The sequence below is a fragment of the Heterodontus francisci genome, chromosome 4 (genome assembly GCF_036365525.1).
Source record: "Heterodontus francisci isolate sHetFra1 chromosome 4, sHetFra1.hap1, whole genome shotgun sequence".
Classification (NCBI taxonomy): Eukaryota; Metazoa; Chordata; class Chondrichthyes; order Heterodontiformes; family Heterodontidae; genus Heterodontus; species Heterodontus francisci.
In genome coordinates this window covers 191,448,036-191,470,428 of record NC_090374.1, presented here as the reverse complement: position 1 = coordinate 191,470,428, position 22,393 = coordinate 191,448,036, and the positions used below count along the sequence as shown (strand labels likewise).

The window sequence follows — 22,393 nt, the reverse complement described above, 5'->3', positions numbered from 1 at the left end:
AATTTTCAAATGTGGAAATCATATGACCTATATAGGATTTATTGCAATGTTCACAAATCACTTTACAGCATGGCTACCAGACCCGAACCTGACGGGACCAGACGACATGTGTCGGGTTCAGGTCGCTTTTCCGGGTCCAGCACTCGGGCTCGGGTCGGGCCGGGCCAGGTCGGACAAAGTGACAGCCAGGATGCCAAGGCGGGAAGCGTTCCGCACTAGTCTGCAGTGAGCGATTCCATCCAAGGTAGAGCACAACCTCTTCAATAAAGTTGATTATATTCCAGTGGTTGGGTTGGGTCGGGCGCGGGAAAAAACTAAAGGACTCGGGCCGGGTCGGATGTGGTTTGTCGGGCTTGGGTCAGGTTTCATTTGCAGATCCGAGCAGGCCTCTAAATCGCTTCCCAAAACCTATGATTGAAACTCAACTACGAAGTATGAACACAAGATAGCAACAGTGCAACTAAAAAAATACACAAAGTCAGCATAAATTACCTCAAATAACTCAACAGTATACAATGCCTGATCATCATCTAATGTCAAACACAATGGCATTAAATATGCATAAAATCTCCACAAATTCACAGGGCATTGTGCTTTCAATTCAAATCAAATCATAGATTTCATTCCATTTAAACTTACTTTTCCCAATTGCTTTAGTTTTCTTCAGGCCACAGCCAACTCAATAACAGAGGGGACAGATAAGCAACATGTTGTTGAGCCTCTCTTGGCACTGGCAGCAAGTAGCTGTGTAAGAATGGGAAAGGTTGACTTTCCCTATGATTTTTCATGACCTAGCTTACCCAACTCTCCAGATTGGGACCTCAACACAAGTAGCAACACATGGGATTAATTCTTCACAGTGCAACAGACGATTGTACTGGATCACTGGGCTTCCATTAAAATGAACTCTGCTGTACTAAAGATAACCTTAGAATTGAGCAAATTCATGATTACCTTTTGTAAGAAGATCTAGGAACTTACTAACAAACAATCCTGTTAGGAAGCAACTGAAGGCTGCCAATCATCTTTCTGTAAAGAGGTGGGGTAAAACAGGTATTTCTCTTTCTACATACAGCCTGAGGTTACAGAATTGGCAGTTTCTTTTTTCCAAGACTAACTGCTTTCTCACGCTAATGCTCACAGGTGAGCGGGAGTCTGGGTCTGGAGTTGAAATGGAGAAGAGTTTTTGCTGGTCTGTCCCATTAAGGCCATATGGGGAAGTGGTCTAAACAGGCACAGCTTCTGAGAGTAATAGCAGCCGCTCGCAAATTCACAAGAGGAGGCCAAGTCAGAAAAACCAACAGGAAATTCCTTTTTTTTTTTCCTTTCCTTTTTTTAATTTATTACCAGATGCTGCAAACATATATAGTGAGAAACAAAAACAGGAGATGCTGGAAATACACAACAGGTTAATCAGAATCAGTGAAACAGTAGGTTACTGTTTCAGGCATGACACTTGGTCAGACTGAAAACTGAAACAAACATTTTAGAAGAGTCAGGAGAAAAGCAGGGAAAAAACAGCAGATTAATAGAGAAGTGTTAGATGAGGCAATGGAAAAACTTCAATAGAACTGAAGAATGCACAAATAGCTAGGACAATAAAAAAAAAAAGACAAGTTGGGAGGCCCACACAAGAACAAGACGAGAAAATTGGGATTAGAAAAATCCTGCAGATGCAGAAGGTTGGAAATGAAAAACAGGAAATCCTGCAAATACATAGGCAAGAATAAATTCATCTGGAAAGATGAGGTTGGTGGTGGACGGAAGTTGCAGAGGGCCCAGAGATCACCCCGGCGATGGAGAGAGGGAGCAGAGAGTTAAAAGGAGATGACTGGGGATCGAAAATTTGAAATTGTCCAATTGGCAGGTGGCATCACAAGAATCTCAGATGTGGGTAAGATAAGAGAACAGGAGGCTACATAAATAATATTCAAGTCAACATCCACTGGCTCTCCATCCTCGTCCAATGCAGTAATTTCAAAATCCTTGTTCATCAATTTATGCATAGCCTCATGCTACCCCTACCTCTGTAACCTCCTCCAGCCTCACATGGCAATTCCTGTACTGACCTCTTCCAACTTTAGTATACAGTGTACCTCCCCTCCTTCTGCTCCATCAGTGGTTGAGCCTTGTTATATTTGGGTACCGAGTCTATTGCATATAACGTTTTTTGATCCATTCAGCACAAGGCTTCTGGAGTAAAGGGGAAGGTCCTCAAATAGCTTCTGGACTTCTGAGACAGGTTGAGCGAGTGAACTTGCACAACAGTTCATCAATGCTCCACTCCACCTACATCATCGTTATCTCATCACAGGATCTCAGACCTCAACTCTTGGCCTCCTTCCTATTATCTCCTATTTATCTCCTATTGCCCATTTACGATCAGATTTTTATGTATCCAGGCCTATGTAACTTGAACATTCCCACACTCCAGCTGCTTGCACATTTTGGCTGTTGCTCTGGACCGGTGCCCAACATGCTATTTCAATTTTTGCTCTAGTTTTTATTTTTACTTTTCTCGTTATCCCTCCTAGACCCGTCTCTTCTATTGTCAGGCCTCCTTTCACTTCCTCACTCTCAGGTGCTCTGCCCTCCCAATTCCCTACTCCAACTCTTCAGTACTCTTGAACCTTCCTGTGCTCTAGTCACCGACCCAGACTTGATTCCCTCTTAGATAAGCCTACAGCTTCCCTCTGTGCCACTCTTGGCATCCTCCAAAAGGCTCATCAAGGCACTTGGCACTGGCTAATCACAACCGGCAACCCAAGTGCCTCATCCCACTCTCTTGTCCATCTTCCTGCCCAGTGCACTCGCTGGGAGCAAATCTTGCCAATCTCCTTCATGCCCAACTCACCCCTCCCACCGCTGACTCTGTAAACTCCGCTCTCACCACTCCTCGACACATCTCCCTCCAGAATGTCTGTTCACTTGCCATCTATGAGCTTACTGTGGACGTCTACATCGACATCATGACCTTTACAGAAACCTGGCTGAGGAATGATGGCACCTTTCCCCTTAATGAAGCTTCACCGTCTGCCTATACTTTCCAGCATTTGACCGATCAAGACCGTTGCAGTGGCACTCATTATCAAATCTCACCTTTCCTTGATCTCCAACACCTCTGGGACTTTCCCTTCCTTTGAGCATCTCATCTTATTCCATTCCTCTCACCTCTCATTCAAAATCATCATTCCCTACCGCCCTCCCACGTAAAATAAGCTTTCTCAGAGATATCTTCTTTGCTTTCCTCCCTCAGCCTCTGCACTGAATGACTTCTCATCCTTGGTGATTTCAACCTCCATCTCAACTCATCATGTTCTCTCTCCTCTAGCTCACTGCCCTCTTATCCTCCCTAAATCTTTGCACCAGGTAAACTCTCCAATCTATATTTCATGGCCACCTCCTTGACCTTGTCACCTCAGGTCGTCTTGCTAGTCTCGTATCAATTATAGATAAGGCCACCTCTATACACCTCCTTGCATCACTGTTCACCCACATCCCCCTTCTATGCCTCAATCCTATTTCCTTTTGTGTCCACCCTTAGAAAATACTATCCCCCAGTTCACTTACAACTGCACTTTCAAAATCCCTTTAGCCCTCCGTTTGCCACAACATTTCTATGGGTACTGATTTGCTCAACCACACCTGCACCTCCACCTTTGATGCCGCAGTGCCCAATAAAACCCTTACACTTGGTCACCCTGGCCGTTCCCCCGGTACGGCCCTCAACTGCACTCCCTTAAGTCCAAGGGATGCAGACTTGAATGGATATGGCAGACAACTGGTTTAGCCATTCACCGCCAGGCCTGGCTGGGCCATATAAAGCACTATTGGGTCCTGCTCATATCTGCTAAAACTGCTTACTGTGCTAGGATCATCCTGGAATGCAAAAATAATTCCAGGTTCTTATCGCTATTCAAACCGCCTTCTCAAATCCCTCTCGCCTGTCTCTTCCGCCCTCACCTCCAACAATATGTGTAAGGAGCTCATGCACTTCTTTGTCACTAAGATCGAGACCATCCAATTAGCTGCCTCTGCAGTATCCTTTCATTCCATTCGCCCACCTGCCCAAACTTCCTCCCGAGTTCCCCGCTGCCCTAGTTCTGAATTCACATCTTTCTCTAGTTTCTCTCCTCATGCCCTCTCCAAACTCATGTTGCCCATGAGACCCACCTCCTGCTCCTTCAACCTTATTCCCACTCATGACTCAACTTCCCCTCCTAGCCCCCATGTTAGCTGATATTGTTAATTCTTCTCTCTTCAGGTGTTGTCCCTCTCTCCTTTAAATCCGTCTTCATCATCCCTTTCCACAAAAAAAAACAATCCTTGACCCCGTTCTTGCAAAATTCTGCCCCATCTCCAACCGCCCTTTCTTCTCCAAATTCCTTGAATATGTAGTCACCCTCCAAAAGTGTGCCCATCTTTCCCAAAATTCTATGTCTGGATCCCTTCAATCAGGTTTCTGCCCCACTACAGTACCAAAAAAGCTCTTAACAAAGTCACAAATGACAGCCTATGTGACAAAGGTAAACCTTCCCTCTTCGTCATTCTTGACCTGCCTACAGACTTTGACTCAGTTGACCACACAATCCTCCTCCAAAGCCTTTCCACTGTTGTCCAGTTGGGTTGAACTGCTGTCATCTAGCTCCATTTCTATCTATCTAACTGTAGCCAGTGTATCACTTGCAATGGCTTCTCTCCCCCTCACAAGCCAATACCTTTGGTGTCCCAGAAGGATCTATCCTAGTCCCCCTCCTATTTTTCGTCTACATGCTGCCCCTTGGTAGTATAATCCGAAAGCACAGTGCTAGTTTTCACGTGTATGCTGTCAACATCCAGCTCTACCTCACCACCACCTCTCTTGACCCTTCCACTGTTGCTAAATTATCAGACTGCTTATCTGGATAAGCAGAATTTCCTCCACTTAAATATCGGGAAAAGTGAAGCCAGTATTTTCGGTTCCCGCTCCAAACTCAGGTCCCTAGTGTCACGCCAGCTGGCTTTGTTGAATGACAATTTTCTTTGGTCCACTGACTGGAGATCTGAATTTATTTATTTTTCTTAAAAGTCATATTAAAAATACCAGCTAAAAGGATGACTTTGCTTGCAGCTTAAGATGGCTACCTAATTTGCAACACTGTATCCTACACTGCAATGCTTGTGAGGAGGGAGACAAAATGTCTGCTCATGCCCCAAGAACCAGGAAGTTCTAAGGAACTAACTGTTCTCTTTAGCAAGAGAGAAATACTGCTAATTGCTATGTTTGAATGACTGAGTGACTGTCATGTGACAAGCCCCTCCCCAACTGTGGTTTTAAGCTTGTGTCTTTATGTAGGAAGAGAAGCAGCTTTTGGACTCTAATTGGGGGTCCCTCTCTCTCTCCATTTCAGCTTGAAAGCTTTCAAATCCTGCTTATTTACTGACCACTTTTGCACACTCCGGCTACAATCAGAAACCCCGTTGGAGGAAACCATCCACATCACTATCGCCAAGAGACCCACCGAACCAGTCACCTGCCTCTTTAAACTGAAAGCCTCAGGACCACCAAGCCAGCCAAATCACCAAATGCCACAAACTGTATACCTTTTTTTTTCTATGGACTCTAACTCAACCAATCTACCTTTCTTCACTCTGTAATCTATTTGTGTGTGTGTAAACCTCTAGTGTGTGTTTGTGAAAGTTGGCTTGTTTATTTTTATTAGTTCGGTTTAGCTACAATAAAGTTAACCTCTTTCTTTGTTTACTCAAGAAAACCTGTCTGATTGGTTCTTGTTATGATCACAACAAGAATCAAACAAACACCTACTGAATTGGCCAGTACATCCACTTTAACAAAGAATTAAACCTGCTGTGGTCAAACAAGGAGGGGGAAAAGAGGGAAATCCTTCGACCCCTCCTCACTTGACTGTAACACTAGCTACTAACTCAATCCCTTTTTCTGGCAACAGTCTGAGGTTAAGCCAGTCTGTTCGCAACCTTGATGTCGCACTTGACCTCATATTCGTGCCATCACTAAAAATGCCTACTTCCACCTCTATAACTTCGCCTGACTTCGCCCGTCTCAACTCATCTGCTGCTGAAACCCTGATTCATGCCTTCATTACCACCAGACTTGATTAGTCTAACATATTCCTGGCTGGCATTCCACATTCTGTAAACTTGAGGTCATCCAAAACTCTGCTGTCTTAACTCGCACCAAGTTCCATTCTTCAATCACCCGTGCTCGCTGACTGTCATTGGCCCCTGGTCAAATGACGTCTTGATCTTAAAATTCTCATCCTTGTTTTCAAATCCCTCCATGGTCTTACCCCTCCATATCTCTGTAATCTCCTCCAGCCCCACAACCCTCCAAGATATCTGCTCTCATCCAATTCTGGCCTTTTGAAAATCCCCAATTCCAATCGCTCCACCACTAGCAGTCATACCTTTCAGTGTCTTGGCCCCAAGCCCTGGAATACCCTCCCTACACCTCTCTGCCTCTCCACCCCACTTTCTTCCTTTAAGACAGTCCTTAAAACTTACCCCTCTGACCAAGCTTTTTGGTCATCTGACCTAATATTTCCTTGTGTGGCTCGGTGTCATATTTTGTTTTATAATGCTCCTGTGAAGCGCTTTGGAATGTTTTATTACCTTAAAGGTACTATATAAGTTGCTGCTGTTGTATTCTTTTTACCTCCATCCCCATTTTGCTGTATCGCACCCACCTTCAAAAGCCTCGTTAAAATCTCTCTCTTTAGTTGCCTGTCCAATGATGGTTCAGTGGCGTTAATGATATTATACAAGTACTGATTGTTATAGTTGTAACTAAACTTCACTTGCAGCTCTTTCATTACAAAAAAGGCTGCTCCTGTGGAGACATCTATACCATATGAGTGGCCAAGATATAGCTTTTACAGTCAGTAAACAGTGGTTTTAAACAAATCACAGAGTACATACTACAACCTAAATTATTACCACTGATGACAAATGAGTCATAAAGATTCTTCTGTTCTTCCTCATCCCCCCGCAAAGTAAATCAAAATAAATTTACCAGTCCTCATCATCTGGTATCTTGCTGAGGGGTGGATTCAAGCAGTATATGTGATATGCCATATTACACTCATCACACAACAGCTGCATATCTGGATCCTGCTTCCCACCACATAATCGACAGGCGCAAAATCTGCATTCTTTCTCGGGATCTGCCTTGCAGTATTTACACTCAGGGCCACTCTTCCCTGGAGAGGGGGAGGGGAAGAAAGGAAATGGGAACAAAACAAATTTCTTGAATGAAACACGGTTCACAGGGTAATTGAACAGTTTTCATAATTCCCTGTATATGAATTGCCTCATACTTTTAAATTGTCCATCAGCTAGTGTTATCGGATCAGCTCCAGGTCCTTCAATCTTGTATATTTCATCCAAAAATGATACCTTGCAGTCACCTATCATATCTAATGGGCCACTGTAAAAGATAAGAGCCATAAGTTTACTTGTGCAGTAGAGCAATTTTTACACACATTCAACATTCACACAGAACGTCTAAAGAAACAGTCTGACATCACTTAAAAGGGAACATATTTTATGCATACACACAATGAATGTGTTGCATTCTGTCACAGACTGATAAGGTGAAAATGAAGTTTAAAAAAATGTTGATTTTCAAAGAATATTCTTAACTAAAATTTAATATCGTTTTAAAATTCATTTTTGTGGGATGTGGGTGTCGCTGGCGAGGCCAGCATTTATCATCCATCCCTAATTGCCCTTGAACTGAGTGGCTTGCTAGGCCATTTCAGAGGGCAGTTAAGAGTCAATCACATTACTGTGGGTCTGGAGTCACATGTAGGCCAGACCAGGTAAAGACGGCAGATTTCCTTCCCTAAAGGACATTAGTGAACCAGATGGGTTTTTAAAACAATCGAAAATGGTTTCATGGTCACCATTAGACTAGCTTTTAATTCCAGAATTATTAATTTAATTCAAATTTCACCTTCTGCCATGGTGGGATTCAAACCCACGTCCCCACATTAGCCTAGGCTCTGGATTATTAGTCCAGTGACATTACCACTACGCCACTGCCATAATATATATGTACACACACACACACAATGTCAATTCACATAAGGTGCTTGCATATAAATTTTGCCTCTCAAAGTAATTGTTCTAATGCAAAATTCAGTAGTTTCAGAATGGTTGACCCTGACATTTCTATTAATAACATTCACCAATATACAGTGTTTAACCAAAATGAATATGCTTGTAATACCAGTCCACTACTGCCAAAGAAGGTGGCCCTTAATGAAAGTTACTCTTTAGACATAAACACAATGTAACACAGAGGTCAGAGGAACTTTTGAATATACCTCAGGGAAATCCTGCAGGATATGTTGTAGATATACAAATGTGCAAATTCTGGAACAGCCTAGTAAATCTCTCAAACCATTAAGTGATTTTTTCAGAATGTCATATTCTCGTTAAATCTCGTTCAGGCTTTTTTTAAAAAAAGGTACAATTTTTGGCCAGCTGACAAGATTCTTAATGTTTTCATATTAAGTAATAAGGAACAATACAGATTTTCATTGCATATTTAAATTATAGTGTTTCAGTACAACTCTACTTTTAATAACATTTTAAAATCACAATGAAAGCACATCTTTCAAACTTCATTACTGCCTCAACAAGGCAGTGCATGCCTTTCCTTTACTTGCTTAGTTTGGGTTCACTTTTCTATTGCTCTCCTGTACAGTGAAATGCCTCAAGGCTGATCGAATACGCAGCTCTACTCTGGGGCTAAAAACAAACCTCTCCCAATTATAATCTTAGATTCGCCATTAATCACAATATAAATAAAATACTTCAGTTTAAAATTTTTGTATTTCATATATTTACATAAAAATTCATAATTAGATTTTCTCTCAATCAATACTTTTAAACTGAAATAATCAGTCAGACAATTCTAGCACTATGATCTCTTGCATAAGTTGAGATCACGCTGGTATTAAATTTCCATGCATTTGTGGTAAATATAAGTGACCAGTGGTTGTTGCAGCTTTCACAACCAAAGTAGGAGATGGTGCTCCAACCATCAGTGGACAGTATTTAATAGAATGAGACTGTTCTCATTCACCCTATATGCTTGGGTGCATCAATGTATTATGACAATGGCAAATGGATATAGTTGCATGGGTTTCAGACCCACATTGAGAACTAACATCCGGAAGCCTATTCCAAAGCAAGTAATACTGCTAGAAACACCAAGTAAGCCAGGATTGTTGGCTTCTCCACTCTGTCAATATTACAGCCCTGGATACAATCCTGCTCACTAAAACGTTTCCTGATATTTGATTAGGCGTTTTGATTAATCTTACATTAAAATTATATTTGTAGAAAGACTTCAGAATGAGTCTCTGAAGGATAGCACTATTCTCCAGAGCAATCGCTAACATTACGGTAATCTTTTCTGCTGGGTTACAAAACATCGAGTCGGTGAAGTGGAAGCACTTTGGCGGCACTGTGTAACTAAATACATTAAAAATTATGACAGGATCAAACAGAGCGCAGCCATTAAACAAAATGTACAAAAAGCATTTACATTTGTCAACATAGTACTCTTATTCATCTGGTAAAAAAGAGAAAAGCGAGTAGGTTGTCAATGCCAGTAATTTTGCGATTACGCAATCCTACATTAAACATTATATCACTCAGCAACTAAATGCAGCTTACTGGCTGATAGCTGCCATTACACAAGCCTTAAAACTTCACCAAACTATTTCATGGTGCAGTGTGTCCATACACTAAACCCATTTGAGTATTCTCTCTCTTCCCCCAGCTCCCACCACCAAAGAACATTGCATAATCCAACACATGAACAGGGAAAAACTGTGGACTTCAGTACTTAGCAAGTGTTTTAAATACAACCTTGGTCTTGGTGACAAGCAGACTCCACTGCGCCCCCATCCCCCCACTCATTTTTAAACCAAGGCATCATTTAACAAGATGCACATGTCACAGAGGGAACAGTAGAGACTCTTACCACAATTTTTGAAGCAACCTTGGACATGGAAAGATTGGAGGGCTGCCAGTTTTACTCCCTTGTTCAGAAAGAAGATTAAGGGATAAACCAAGTAACTACAGACCAGTCAACCTAATAATGGTGGTGGGCACGTTCCTAGAAGCCATAAGACAGAATGAAATTAATACTCACACAAAGACATGGATTTGTTAAGGGCAGTTGACATAGATCTGAGAAAGGTAAGCTGTGTCTGACAAATTTATTAGATGGCCTTGACAAATTAATCCAGTGTATTAATAAGCGAATGCCTTCATTGTCTACTTCACTGAGATGGGCTATTTATCTCAAGTTCTGTGTGTTTTTGTACTGTGTCCAAAGCTTTGGGTGGACTCGCATCAGCAGCTGTGCTTATTTGGCTAAAATCTCTTAACAGTCTGCATCGAATGATGTTCTGCAAATGGACTTTCAAAAGGTTTTTGGTAAAGTGTGACATAGGCGGCTTGTTGATAGTCTTAAGGCAGATGGTACAAAAGGGAGTGTGGTTACCTGTAATGCCCGACCAAAATTAGTGCTGGAAACCAAATCTATAATAATTGGATTTAAAAAGGAAGTGGTTAAATATTTGAATAGAAAAATTAAAATGGGACTGCTCTGTAAGAAAGCACGATGGGTCAAATGGATTCCTTCTGTCCTGTAAAATTGTAAGATGTTACGAAATCCTACTAGTAGGTTTTATTTCCCTCACTATCTATTGCAACTTTCAATATTTATTTTACTGTGGCTTATTCTTTATCCAGTCTTGACAGTGCAGAACAATCATTTCAATCCTGCAATACTTTCCGTATGGGATTACAACATACTGTAATTCAAGCTAGAGCTGTAACAAATATCCTGTGGGCCTGTTTGTCACCACAACTGTTATTTGAAAATGTATCTCATGTTTTTCTCTTTCCTGTAGCTTCTTCGTTCCCAATTTTCACCCCCCTTTCTCTCGCCTTAGCTAAAGGCATGGATTTGCATTTGGATACACTTCCATGGATGCTAGAAGCTCTTCAAAACCTTGTCTAAGAAAGCAGCATTGATGCCAGATTAGCCACTCTTCGCACAGAATAAAGCCTGGCTTGGGTATAAAATTAAAACCCGACCCGATAACAACTAACCCGAACCCGACCTGGGCCCAAGTCCTTTAATTTTTTTTTAAAAATTGACTGACCCGACACGAAACACGTAATCGGGTTTGGTCGGGTAGCCAGGTTTTACTGCAGAGTGCAGAGTCTGGACTGCACGTTTCCCACTATGACATTCTAAATGTTCATTTGAAGATTACTTCCCGGAGCAAGGCAGCACTGTCCACATCCAGCCCGACCCGACCCGAATGCTGGACCTGGAAGAGAGACCCAACTCGACCCGAACCCAACACGTCGTCGGGTCTGGTTGGGTAGCCACGCTTTAGCACAGAAGCTTGAAAAGCTGTTATCGGAAGATACCACAGCTGAATCATATTTTGCCCAGAAATATGCCCTAAATCACTGGATAGTGCTCAGGACCGTGAAATCTTGCTGATTTTTCCCCCCTCTCTAGTGTAGGCCACTGAGACAGACATTAGCATTCCCTACTGCTGCTGGGGCTAAAAATTACCTAACCTAATCAAGACCATGGATCTAAATTGGAATCCTGACAAACCAGGGGTGCACTAAAGCCACGAAGAGAACTCTCCACTTTTTCTTTGGTAATTCCATTCAAAAAGGCTGCATGCAAGAATTACAAGGGAGCACGTTTGTCAACGGCATCACAATTTCTGATGGTTTTTGTCAACAAAAGGTCACAGGACAGCACTGGCACTGCGAACTACGTGCATCTCCTGATTGTAACCCCACAAAGCAGAGTTAAGCACGTACACTGCACCAAACTTGACACAAATTGGTCATCTCAGTGAAAGAGCCAATGAAGAGAGTTGATAAGAGAAAAGGAAAAATTTAACACAGTGCAACCCAATAATGGTTACATTCTTCCTGTTTATAATAGCAGTGGTTAAGCAGGAGCATTATCATGTACCCAGTCAAGATACAGATGTCCTGGAGTGCTTGCAGCCAATGGTGGGTGCCTAAAATTTAAAAATGTCTCACTCCCCAACACTGGCATCCCTCACAGTAACCTTAATAGGTGCCTGGATTGTACTTCAGAGAATACATTCTATAATTTAGGCCCCAGAAAAGATCAAGTGCTTGGAAGTCAAAGAACATTCTAGAAGTATATTTGACTCAAGGGGAACACAAATCAGACGCAGATACAATTCTGATCTGGGTATAGAAATTCTGTGCACCAAATAGCACTCCATTCTCTCCCATTGTGTGGAACTCCTGCAAGCATGGCACATGATGTTGATTCAAAGCACAAAAGGGGTCCCAGTTACCAGTTTTAAATGCTCAGTTGATTAAACAAATAGCAAACTCCAATATTTCTGCTAAAAAACATCAGTACATGTCAGAAGAACACTCACTTTTATATAAAAATAGGCTTTAAAAAAAACCTGAAATACAGACTAACTAATTCTCAAGATGCCAGTTATTAAATATTAATGTCCGCACATATAGTTTAGAGGAATAAAATGGGTTGTAGAGCAATGATTTACAAATAGGTCAGTAAAGAAATAATTAAACTATCAGAAGCAGCAACAGAAAAGAATTTGCACTATTTTATATTTTGAGAAATGAAATAACATTTAATTTTTTCATTATTTCAATTCAGGTTTCCTGCAAAGACAAGCCACCAGTGTAGCCCAGGCTTCAAAACCCATGATGCTACAAGTCAGTCTGTAGAACAGATGATTTAAACTGAGTTCTGGTATATTTTATGCTTCACAGTAATGCTCTCAATTGCTGATTGCAATCTAAAAGCTGGTTCCATCAGCGAGTGCTCACATGAACCAGCTTCCCAAAGACTACCCTGTAACAAAAATTGTTTTCATTGATTTTACTTGTTTTCCACAATTGAGTTTTCAACCCTTCAGCAGTTTGCTCTTCCCTACTTAATTTAATTTCCACGTGGAACACAAATCAGGTACTAATAATTGAAAAAAAAGGAGAGAACCAACTAACATTAGATTGGACATGCAATAATCATGCGATGTTAAAGCAGAGAAAGAGTGAGAAAACTTTGAAAAGAATGATCCAAGATGGTGGAGTTTAATGTCAGACATGTGTTGAGATCATTACAAAACTCTCAATTCTCAGAAAACAGACTTCTGAAGGAATGAAGAGCAAATTGACACAGAAATACTGCACCAGACTTTTCAAAAAAAAGGGAGAAATATACTAAGACGAGTGGAGCACTTTCAGGAAACACTATACCCAATACAAAGTAAGTAGGATCACTTGGACAGAAGCTCAGTAAGGAACAAAGGAAACTAGTGAGGTGAATGACAAAGGAGCAACTGCAGGCAGTTGAGGATAAAAAGAGTTTTCCTCTCAAGTATAAAGCTAAGCAGAGACTGAGAACAAAGTTGAATATCAAAATAAGGTTAAGACAGCTGAAATAATGAATATAAAACTCAAAAAGCAAGGCTTTTATAAATATATTTGTAGCATTTGCAGCCAGTCAGAAGTACCAAGTGGAGGATCTATCCTGGGCTCTTTTAGTGTTTCTTACCATTACAAGTGCTAGTCTTTAGACAATTCAATTTGCTCCACGTGATATTAGGAAAAGGCTGACCATACTGGGTACGGCAAAGGTTATGGGCCCTGACAACAGCCTGGATGTATTGCTGAAGATGTGCTCCAAAACTAACCGCGCCTCTAGCCAAGCTGTTCCAGCAGAGTTACAACCCTGGCGACTACTGGCAAAGTGTAAAATTACCTAGGTATGCTCTGTCCACAAATAGCAGAACAAAATCTATTCTGGCCAACTTCCACCCAATTAGTCTACTTTCAATCATCAGCAAAGCAATGGAAGGGGTCATTGACAGTGCTATCAACTACCACTTACTAATAACCTGCGCGCCGACGCTTAGTTTGGACTCCACCAGGGCCACTCGGCTCTAGACCTCATTACAGCCTTGGTCCAAACATGGACAAGAGTTGAATTCCAGAGGTGAGGTGAGAGTGGCTGCCCTCGACATCAAGGCAGCATTTGACTGAGTATGGCATCAAGGAGCCCTAGCAAAACTGACATCAATGGGAATCAGGGGGAAAACTCTCCACTGGCTAGAGTCATACCAGCACAAAGGAAGATAGTTTTAGTTGTTGGATGTCAATCATCTCAGCCCAAGTACATCATTGCAGGGTAGTGTCCTAGACCCAACCATCTTCAGCTGCTTCATCAATGACCTTCCTTCAATCATAAGGTCAGGAATGGGAATGTTTACTGATGATTGCACAATGTTCAGTATCATTCGCAACTCCTCAGAATGTGAAACAGCACATGCTCACAATCAGCAAGATCTAGACAATATCGGCTTGGGTTGATAAGTGGCAAGTAACATTCGCGCCACACAAGTGCCGGGCAACGACCATCTCCAACAAGAGAGAATCTAACCATCTCCCCAGGACATTCAACAACATCATCACCACCGTTGACCAGAAACTTAACTGGACCAGCCACATAATACTGTGGCTACGACAACAGGTCAGAGGATAGATATTCTGTAGCAAGTGATGCACCTCCTGACTCTCCAAAGCTTGTCCACCATTTACAAGGTACAAGTTAGGAATGTGATGGAATACTCTCCACTTGTCTGGATGAATGCAACTCCAACAACACTCAAGAAGCTCGACATCATCCAGGACAAAGCAACCCGCTTGATTGGCACCCCATTCACCACCTTCGACATTCACTCCCTCCACCACCGACACACAGTGGCAGCAGTGTGTACCATCCACAAGACGCACTGCAGTAACTTGCCAAGGCTTCTTCAATAGCCTTCCAACCGCGCAACTTCTACGCCTTGGAAATATACTGCAGTTCCTTCATTGCTGCTGGGTCAAAATCCTGGAACTCCCTACTGAACAGCATTGTGGGAGTACCTTCACTGTACGGATTGCAGCGGTTCAAGAAAATGTCTCACCACCACCTTCTCAAGAACAATTAGGCATGGAAATAAATGCTGACCTTGCCAGCGACACACACTTCCCGTGAGCGAAAGAAAAATCAGGCAGGTAAACAGTAGGACACCAAAAGAGATAGCCATGTCAAGTATCCTAATGAATTCTTTATTTCCATGTCTATTGTCATGCTCACGCAAGGAGAAATTATGAACTATAAAATGAAATGATTTGAACTCAAAATGGACACCTTCTGCTACAAAACAAGATTGAGTAAGAGGTCAGATGACATCTCCTGTATTGCAAATACATATGGTAACTGCTAGAACCCTGAACCAATCATGATGTCCGGTCAAGTGTTGAAGAAAGCATTAAAAAGGTAAAGGCCCACTCAATGTTAATGGCTACCCCTCTTCAACAAGCTGGGCTAACAATGACTTCGCAGACATGGGGGCTCTGGACTCAAACTCAGGATAAAGGGCGTGAAAAAACACTATCAAGATAGCATAGAGATGAGCAACATTGTCTAACAATGGCCACACCAATAAACACCATTTATGAAAACACAATGAGAAACTTGGGTTACCTGACAGAAACCAAGTCTCTGATAAGGAGTTGTAAATAAGAGACATTTTCTGTGCAGAAAGCCAGAAGGAAGAGAGATCCATCCCAGTAAGAAGTATCCTGACCAAGTAACAAACTTAAAATACCTAGAGGCAGAGACAAAAGGTGACCTTGAAACTTCCTACCTGAGAAATTATAACAAGATTTTTGCCATTGAACTGTGACTGAGATCTAGCCAAAGTTGTCTGCAGCAAAACATCCATCTATCTGAAACTTTCCAGAAGTTTGAGGCCAGTGAACCAGGAAGAAAAAAAACAGGCCTGTACCGTTTTAAAATCCTTTCCCCCTCCCTCCCGCCACACCAGGGGGAAAAAAAAGGTTTCACAACAAACTTTTTTTTAAAAAAAAACCCATCAAACTTAAATGCATTGCGCGTGAGAGAGAAAGAACGGGTTAAGCTGCGATTATTTTAGAGGGTATTGTTTAATAAACATTTATCTTTCTTTAAACCTACAAGAAAACTTGTCATTTGACTGTTTATTAAAACGCTCAAGGGTTAAAACGCAAATCTAATAAAACAAACGGTCTTCAGTCAGTTGAGAGGTTAAAAAGTAGAAATCATCCCTATCATTTTCCACCTGTCTGTAACACTATAGAAGAAACCTCATGGTCTACTTTTGGGGTAGACCTTTTAGGGCAAAATGTCAAGATTATAAGAAAAAACTGATATAGTTGATAATTGAAGAAATCCATGGCCCTGGATATCCATTTGCACCCTTGGATATTAAAAGTAGCTCATGAAACTTGATATATTCTAGCTGGCATCCTGGTCAGTCCTTGAATGGGGACTAAGTAGCACTGTCATTGGGATTTCAGGTAAATGTAATGGTTTGCATCATCCAAAATTGCATGCAACTTCCCAGGTTCTGCACACAAGTCCTTTAAAAAAATCAGTGATATTTGTATTTTGTCTAATATTTGTTATTAAATAGAAAACTTTCCCAAAGTCCAGGTGTGTGTGTGTATATAATATAATAGTTTCATTGCTGCTTTAGTTTTATCTATATATGCGATAAAAGTAATCTTCTAAAGTAATAACTACTTCTCATTTATTTAAACCATACATCACAACAAACCAAATAACACTAAAATACAAAATATTTAAATGTGTTCAAGTATTATTGCCACAGAAGCCAAAAAAATTAAAAAGAATTGAAGTACAGATGTGATTAATTGTTCAATAACTTTTTACGTCTCTTAATATGGAAAGAATGGTTAGGTACAGATGCCACAACAGACTGTGGAAACAAATTTGTGCTGACATTAATTGACAGGAAAAAGTGAACCACAGTTGATCTGTTGCTACCTTTAGGGAGCCGGATTGGCAATGTGCACAGTTATTCTGTGGGAGCTGGGAGACCATTGTGCTGGCACTCAGAGGACATAACGACTGCAGAGCCAAGAAGAATCTGACAGAACTCCAACTATCAAACACTTGCACATTAATGGTTAAAACAGATATCAAGCAATTGCACACGACTGTTGAAACAGCTATCTGCCCAATCATACTTGTATCAATGGTAGCTATACTTGGGCCACACTTTTCAATTTCTTCAAGGAACAGTAGTTGCTGTTTAGAAGCATTTATCTGAGGTGAAAGTTGCATATTCCAGTTCATTTTTGAAGCAGAACAAACATTTACAAAAAAATCCCGGAATCTAACAGCTATTAGTTTAACTTCCTGTTTGATAAATCACAATCCATTGAATGGAATGATGATTATGTTTGAGAAAACAAGAATGGAAATAATTCATGTATCACAGCTCCTCAATGACTATGCCCACTCGCAATGTTAGCCAGTTTTGTGTTAGCCAGCAATGTTAGCCAGCTACAGTAAACCCAGAAGTGAGTTCATTTCAAGCATATGAGGCCCAATATGCTTTAAATGTCTGCCAACAGACATCAATGAATGAGATCTCTTAGTCTCATTTACGATTAACTTCTGCTATATACATACAGCCCAACATGGCAGGTTCTAAGAATAGGTGGCAAAATCCAACAAACCACTCCAAATATACCCATTAGGCAGTTGATTTGAGGTGGTAAGTGTTCCTATGCAACTATATCCTACTTTTGAGTAGATCTGTACCTCTGAATAGATAGTTTTCGACTAGATATTACAAGAATTTAGGGCTGAATTAATGATACAGGAGTCTATGACATTCTATGAGGTTTGATTCAGTGAGTTTGAAGCTCATGTTCATGAAGGAGTGGTGGCATTTTAACCCTGGAGAAAAGAAAACCTCTGCAATACCAGAATGTTAAGGCTGAAAAACTGGATAACTCAGACAAGCACTATTTTCATAACTACTGTTTGTACAACTGCTGCCAGTGCTGCTGGATATTCGTTGAATAGGACACCTTGACCTGGAATCAGTGCAGTCGACTGCAGACACAAGATTCCTCCACTGTCCAAGCATTCTCAAGTATAAAGTGGGTGACTGTTAGGGTCTGTTAATGAATGTTAGTTTAAGATAATAAGGTGAACAGGTGTTGGTGTTAGTCAACAGTAGCCAATTATGTATATATAAAGAGCCAGCCAGCACTGACTGGTGAGTGTTGTTTGGAGAGTAGAAGTAAGCTCTGTGGCAAGCAATAAACAATCTCTACCAAAGCATCCTAGTCTCAGAGTCTTCTTCACAAACAGGCTTGGAAGTTTCTCTAACAGTGACATCCTAAATTCTTACATTAGCTCAGACCAATGTGTGTCATGAGCTACTATCAAATTAGTAACTCTTGTTCTCGCCTGCAAAACATCTAGGGTTATATCCATGTCTCTGCAGTCTTGCAACACAAATAAAATTGCATCATGTCCCATCTCCTGTGATCCTATAATTTCTGAATCATTTAAAATGTAATTTCAGAGACTCCTTGGTCACGTGCTACAGGGAGAACTTTTATATTTTCGAGTAATTTTTGTTAAAACAAACGCCAATCCAACTTGTGCTTGCACAGAACACTGGAATGCCAATGAGTCTACCTCCTATTGGATAAGAGTGCTCCTAGGTCATTTATGGTTGAATAATGGAAAAGCTCTTTTTGACAGTAAGCACAGACACCAAACTCATGTTCAATAGTTTGCAAGTAGTAGACTTTGTAGTTCACATTCTGAGCTTCATTGAAAAGTTAAAATACTGAAATATCAGCTTAGATTATGTGCTCAAGTGTTCAAAGTGGGCTTGCACTCATGACCTTCTGACTCAGATGCAAGTGTGCTACCAGTGAGCCAAGTCAGAAAAGTTTAGATGCTCTGATGAAACACACAACTTAACGTAGGATGGTATGTGCACTTTAGTGTGCAGCAGAAAGCAATAGGTCTGGCGATGGGATTTATTTGTAAATTGAAACAAAATAATCCATCCTATGTCCATTGTTCCTTCGAAAGAATTTATCTGATGCACTGACCTATGCACCAGTAGGTATGTTAATTATGTTGGCACTGCTGTGCACAAAATTGCTTGATTGTTCAAACCAGGCTACTTGCATCCTGCGTAGGCCGTGCTGGCTGATAATTATATTTGATTCTTGGTTCCGAGTTACTCAGTTTCAGAATTCATGTGATGATGAAATGTAATCAAATGGGAACAAACTCAGACCTTTAACTCATACTAACAGCACAGAAACAGGCCGGTCAGCCCAACAGGTCCATGTCAGTGTTTATGCTCGATACGAGCCTCCTCCCATTCCCCCTTTATCAATCCCCATTAAGATAACCTTTTTCTTCCTTTCTCCATCCTGTGTTTATCTAGCTTGAATGCATCTATGCTATTTGCCTCAACTACTTCTCGTGGTAGCAAGTTCCACGTTCTAACCACTTTCTGAGTAGAGGTTTCTTCTGAATTCCCTATTGGATTTGTTAGTGACTATCATATATTTATGGCCCCAAGTCCTGGTCTCACCCACCGATGGAAAAATCTCTAGATCTACCCCATCAAACCCTTCCATAACCTTAAATACCTGCAACAGGTCACATCTCAGTCTTCTCTTTTCTAGTTAGAAGAGCCTCAGGCTCTTCAGATAAGAGGTGTAACTTCTTGGTTCAGCTATCAGTCTAGCAAATCTTGTTTGCACCTTCTGCAGTGCCTCTATGTTTTTCTATAATATAGAGAACAGAACTGTTCAAAGTGCTCCAAATTTGGTCGAACCAAGGTTCTATACAAGTTTAACATAACTTCTGTTTTTTTAATGCTCTCTCTCTAGAAACGAATCAGGTTTTTTTTAAAATGACTTTATTAACCTTTTTTGCTATTTTTAGCTATCTGTGTATCTGTACCCCCAGATCTCTCTCTTCCGTTACACCATTTAGACGCTTATTTTCCAAGGAGTATGTGATCTCCTTATTCTTCTTACCAAAATGTCTTACTCCACACTTATCTATATTGAAGCTCATTTGCCAAACATCCATTCTGCCAGTTTATTAATGCCTTCCTATATTTCGTCGCAGTCCTCCTCTGTACTAACTACACTCGCTAATTTTGAAATGGAAACAACAGCGCCAATCCTTGTGGATCACCACTTCCTACCATTTGACAATTTGAGTAACTCCCTTAAACCCACACACTCAGTTTTCTATTTTGTAGCTACCTTGTTAACTATTCTGTTACTTTGCCCCTGACGCCACATGTTCTGACTTTAGTCATGAGGCTATTATGCGAAATCCAAATATACTGCATCACCCTGATTTACCCTTTGTGTTACTTCTTCAAAGAACTCAATAAGCTTGGACAAGTATGACCTTCCCTTTTGGAATCTGTGGTGACTATTTTATATTTTCAGTTTCTAGATGGTTTTTCAACACACCTTTCAGTAAGGATTCCATTATCTTGCCTACCACTGAAATTCAGATGCGATCGACAGCTCCAAGGACTTGTACCTTTTTAAAATAAGGTACATAATGCATTTTTATGTACTGGTGCTTCTTGCTCGCTCTTCCCCAAATTCTTTTAATATGCATGGATGCAATCTATCTGTACCAGAGGTTTTATCCCAAGTTTGATTAGTTTAACAATCATCCACCCATCACCCCTCCCCTCCACCCCCAACACTTCTATCTTAATTAAGTGCCTTTACATCCTTTGTGATCTTTTTATCGGTGCAGTGATAAAGAAAGCTCAAAGGAACCCCTTTCTAGCTGGTCCGGATTGTGGGAAGTAGTTCTGAACTGTAATTTTTTTTGTTTAAAAAAGATAACCAGAGATTACACACGTTCTGGTGAGAGAGACCAAGAGAGATTTAACTAAAGAGAAAAATAATAAGAATGACTGGCGCAGTCCAGAAGATGACTTTATGTTCAAGTGTGAGTGTGGGGGTTGGGGGGGAGGGGGGGCAGGAGCTCCTCATATATTGGACTGCAATTTCATAAAAGGATAGTGTCCTTGGGTGCTTACTCTCTCAAAGACTTGCATGTGGAGGTTGAAATGAATGTTGTTAAAGAAAAAAAAAACCAGTCTGCTGTAATAATTGTTGCTAGTAGTTCTGGAATAGGGAACCTCATGTGAATAATAGTGCACTTTAACACACTGATTACAGCTCTATGTCATGCTGTAATTAGCTTTCTGACACCTATTTAAACACAAAACACACGAATATTAATTTTAACCACATGTTGAGTTACTACAAAGTGGAATGGTTAATCCAAGATTATCTTGTCACTTGTACTTTTCTTTTATCTCTTCACCTCCACAAGCATTAAAACATGACAGAACTGTTTAATTGTATAATTAATTTTAATGGTAGGACATGGATTCATACAGGTGCAGCCCTGCTCTCAGCACAGTTGTCAAGGAAGTTATTAAGCAGAAGCAAATGTGTTTTCTTTCAGTTTTATTTTTAACATATATTTGTTTACTTTTGAATATTCGTTTATTGTGGGTGAAGGGTATCAGTGTTAGAGAAGTATAGCTCATATCAAATGTAAAATGCAGCTTGCTCTACTCTTCCCTAACAATGGGAAAAGATTTGTCCTGTTTGCTATTCTTAAAATCATAAATGTACTTTTTATATAGTTAATAACTTAATTGCATAGTGAACAGTGAAACTCTTTTTGCAATGTGGCTTAATTACAACCTCAGAAGAGCAGCTCTACTAAACCAAGGCAAATACTTTCTACTTCCCAATAGTCATATTTATGGTTAAGTGAGAGGTGCATAGCAGTATGCATACTTTTGTGCTCATTACACCTTCTCTATTTCATGTTAAGTCCCTTATTGGCTTTCACCCCATCAGTCAAGCCCAGGTCTCAGCCACAAACTACAACCCGCCAACCAACTGCTCACTTGCCATCTGTTTACATGTAACTACCTCAAAAGTATAGATATTCATTTGTCAGGTCTGATTAGTCACTGAACTGTACTTGCCAAAGGCTGGGAAGGGAGGAAGAAAAGGCATGCACAATTTCTTACATGGGTTTCTCTAAACACTGGATTATTGTCATTAGTTCCACATAAACATCAATCAGGAAAAATTATGACAATTTTTCTTTCATTAGAACTGCCAACTGATTTTTCAGTCACGATCTAAATGAATGACAGAACCAGCTCGATGGACTGAATGGCCTACTGCTGTTCTTGTTTTAGGATTATGCATTATGAAGACTGTTAGCATTTACTTGAAGTCCTGTACATGCTTCAAAAGTTGTTTTTCACAATTAAATCAAATTATTTTCTGATTACAAGCATTTTGCTTAGACTTGAAAAAGCAAATTTACTGCTCCTATCTGATTTCATTCAGTAATTTG

General features: G+C 40.7%; 1 protein-coding gene across 1 annotated transcript in view; it reads right to left on the bottom strand.

Annotated features, from left to right (window-relative positions):
* LOC137369463 (E3 ubiquitin-protein ligase UHRF1-like) overlaps positions 1–22,393 on the bottom strand; it is a 160,876-nt gene that overhangs the window by 33,945 nt on the left and 104,538 nt on the right. The window contains exons 6-7 of the mRNA XM_068030711.1: positions 7,335–7,444; positions 7,031–7,217 (exon numbers count right to left, since the gene is read on the bottom strand). Of these exons, the coding sequence (XP_067886812.1) occupies positions 7,031–7,217; positions 7,335–7,444 (297 nt within the window). The remainder of the gene's footprint in view (positions 1–7,030; positions 7,218–7,334; positions 7,445–22,393) is intronic.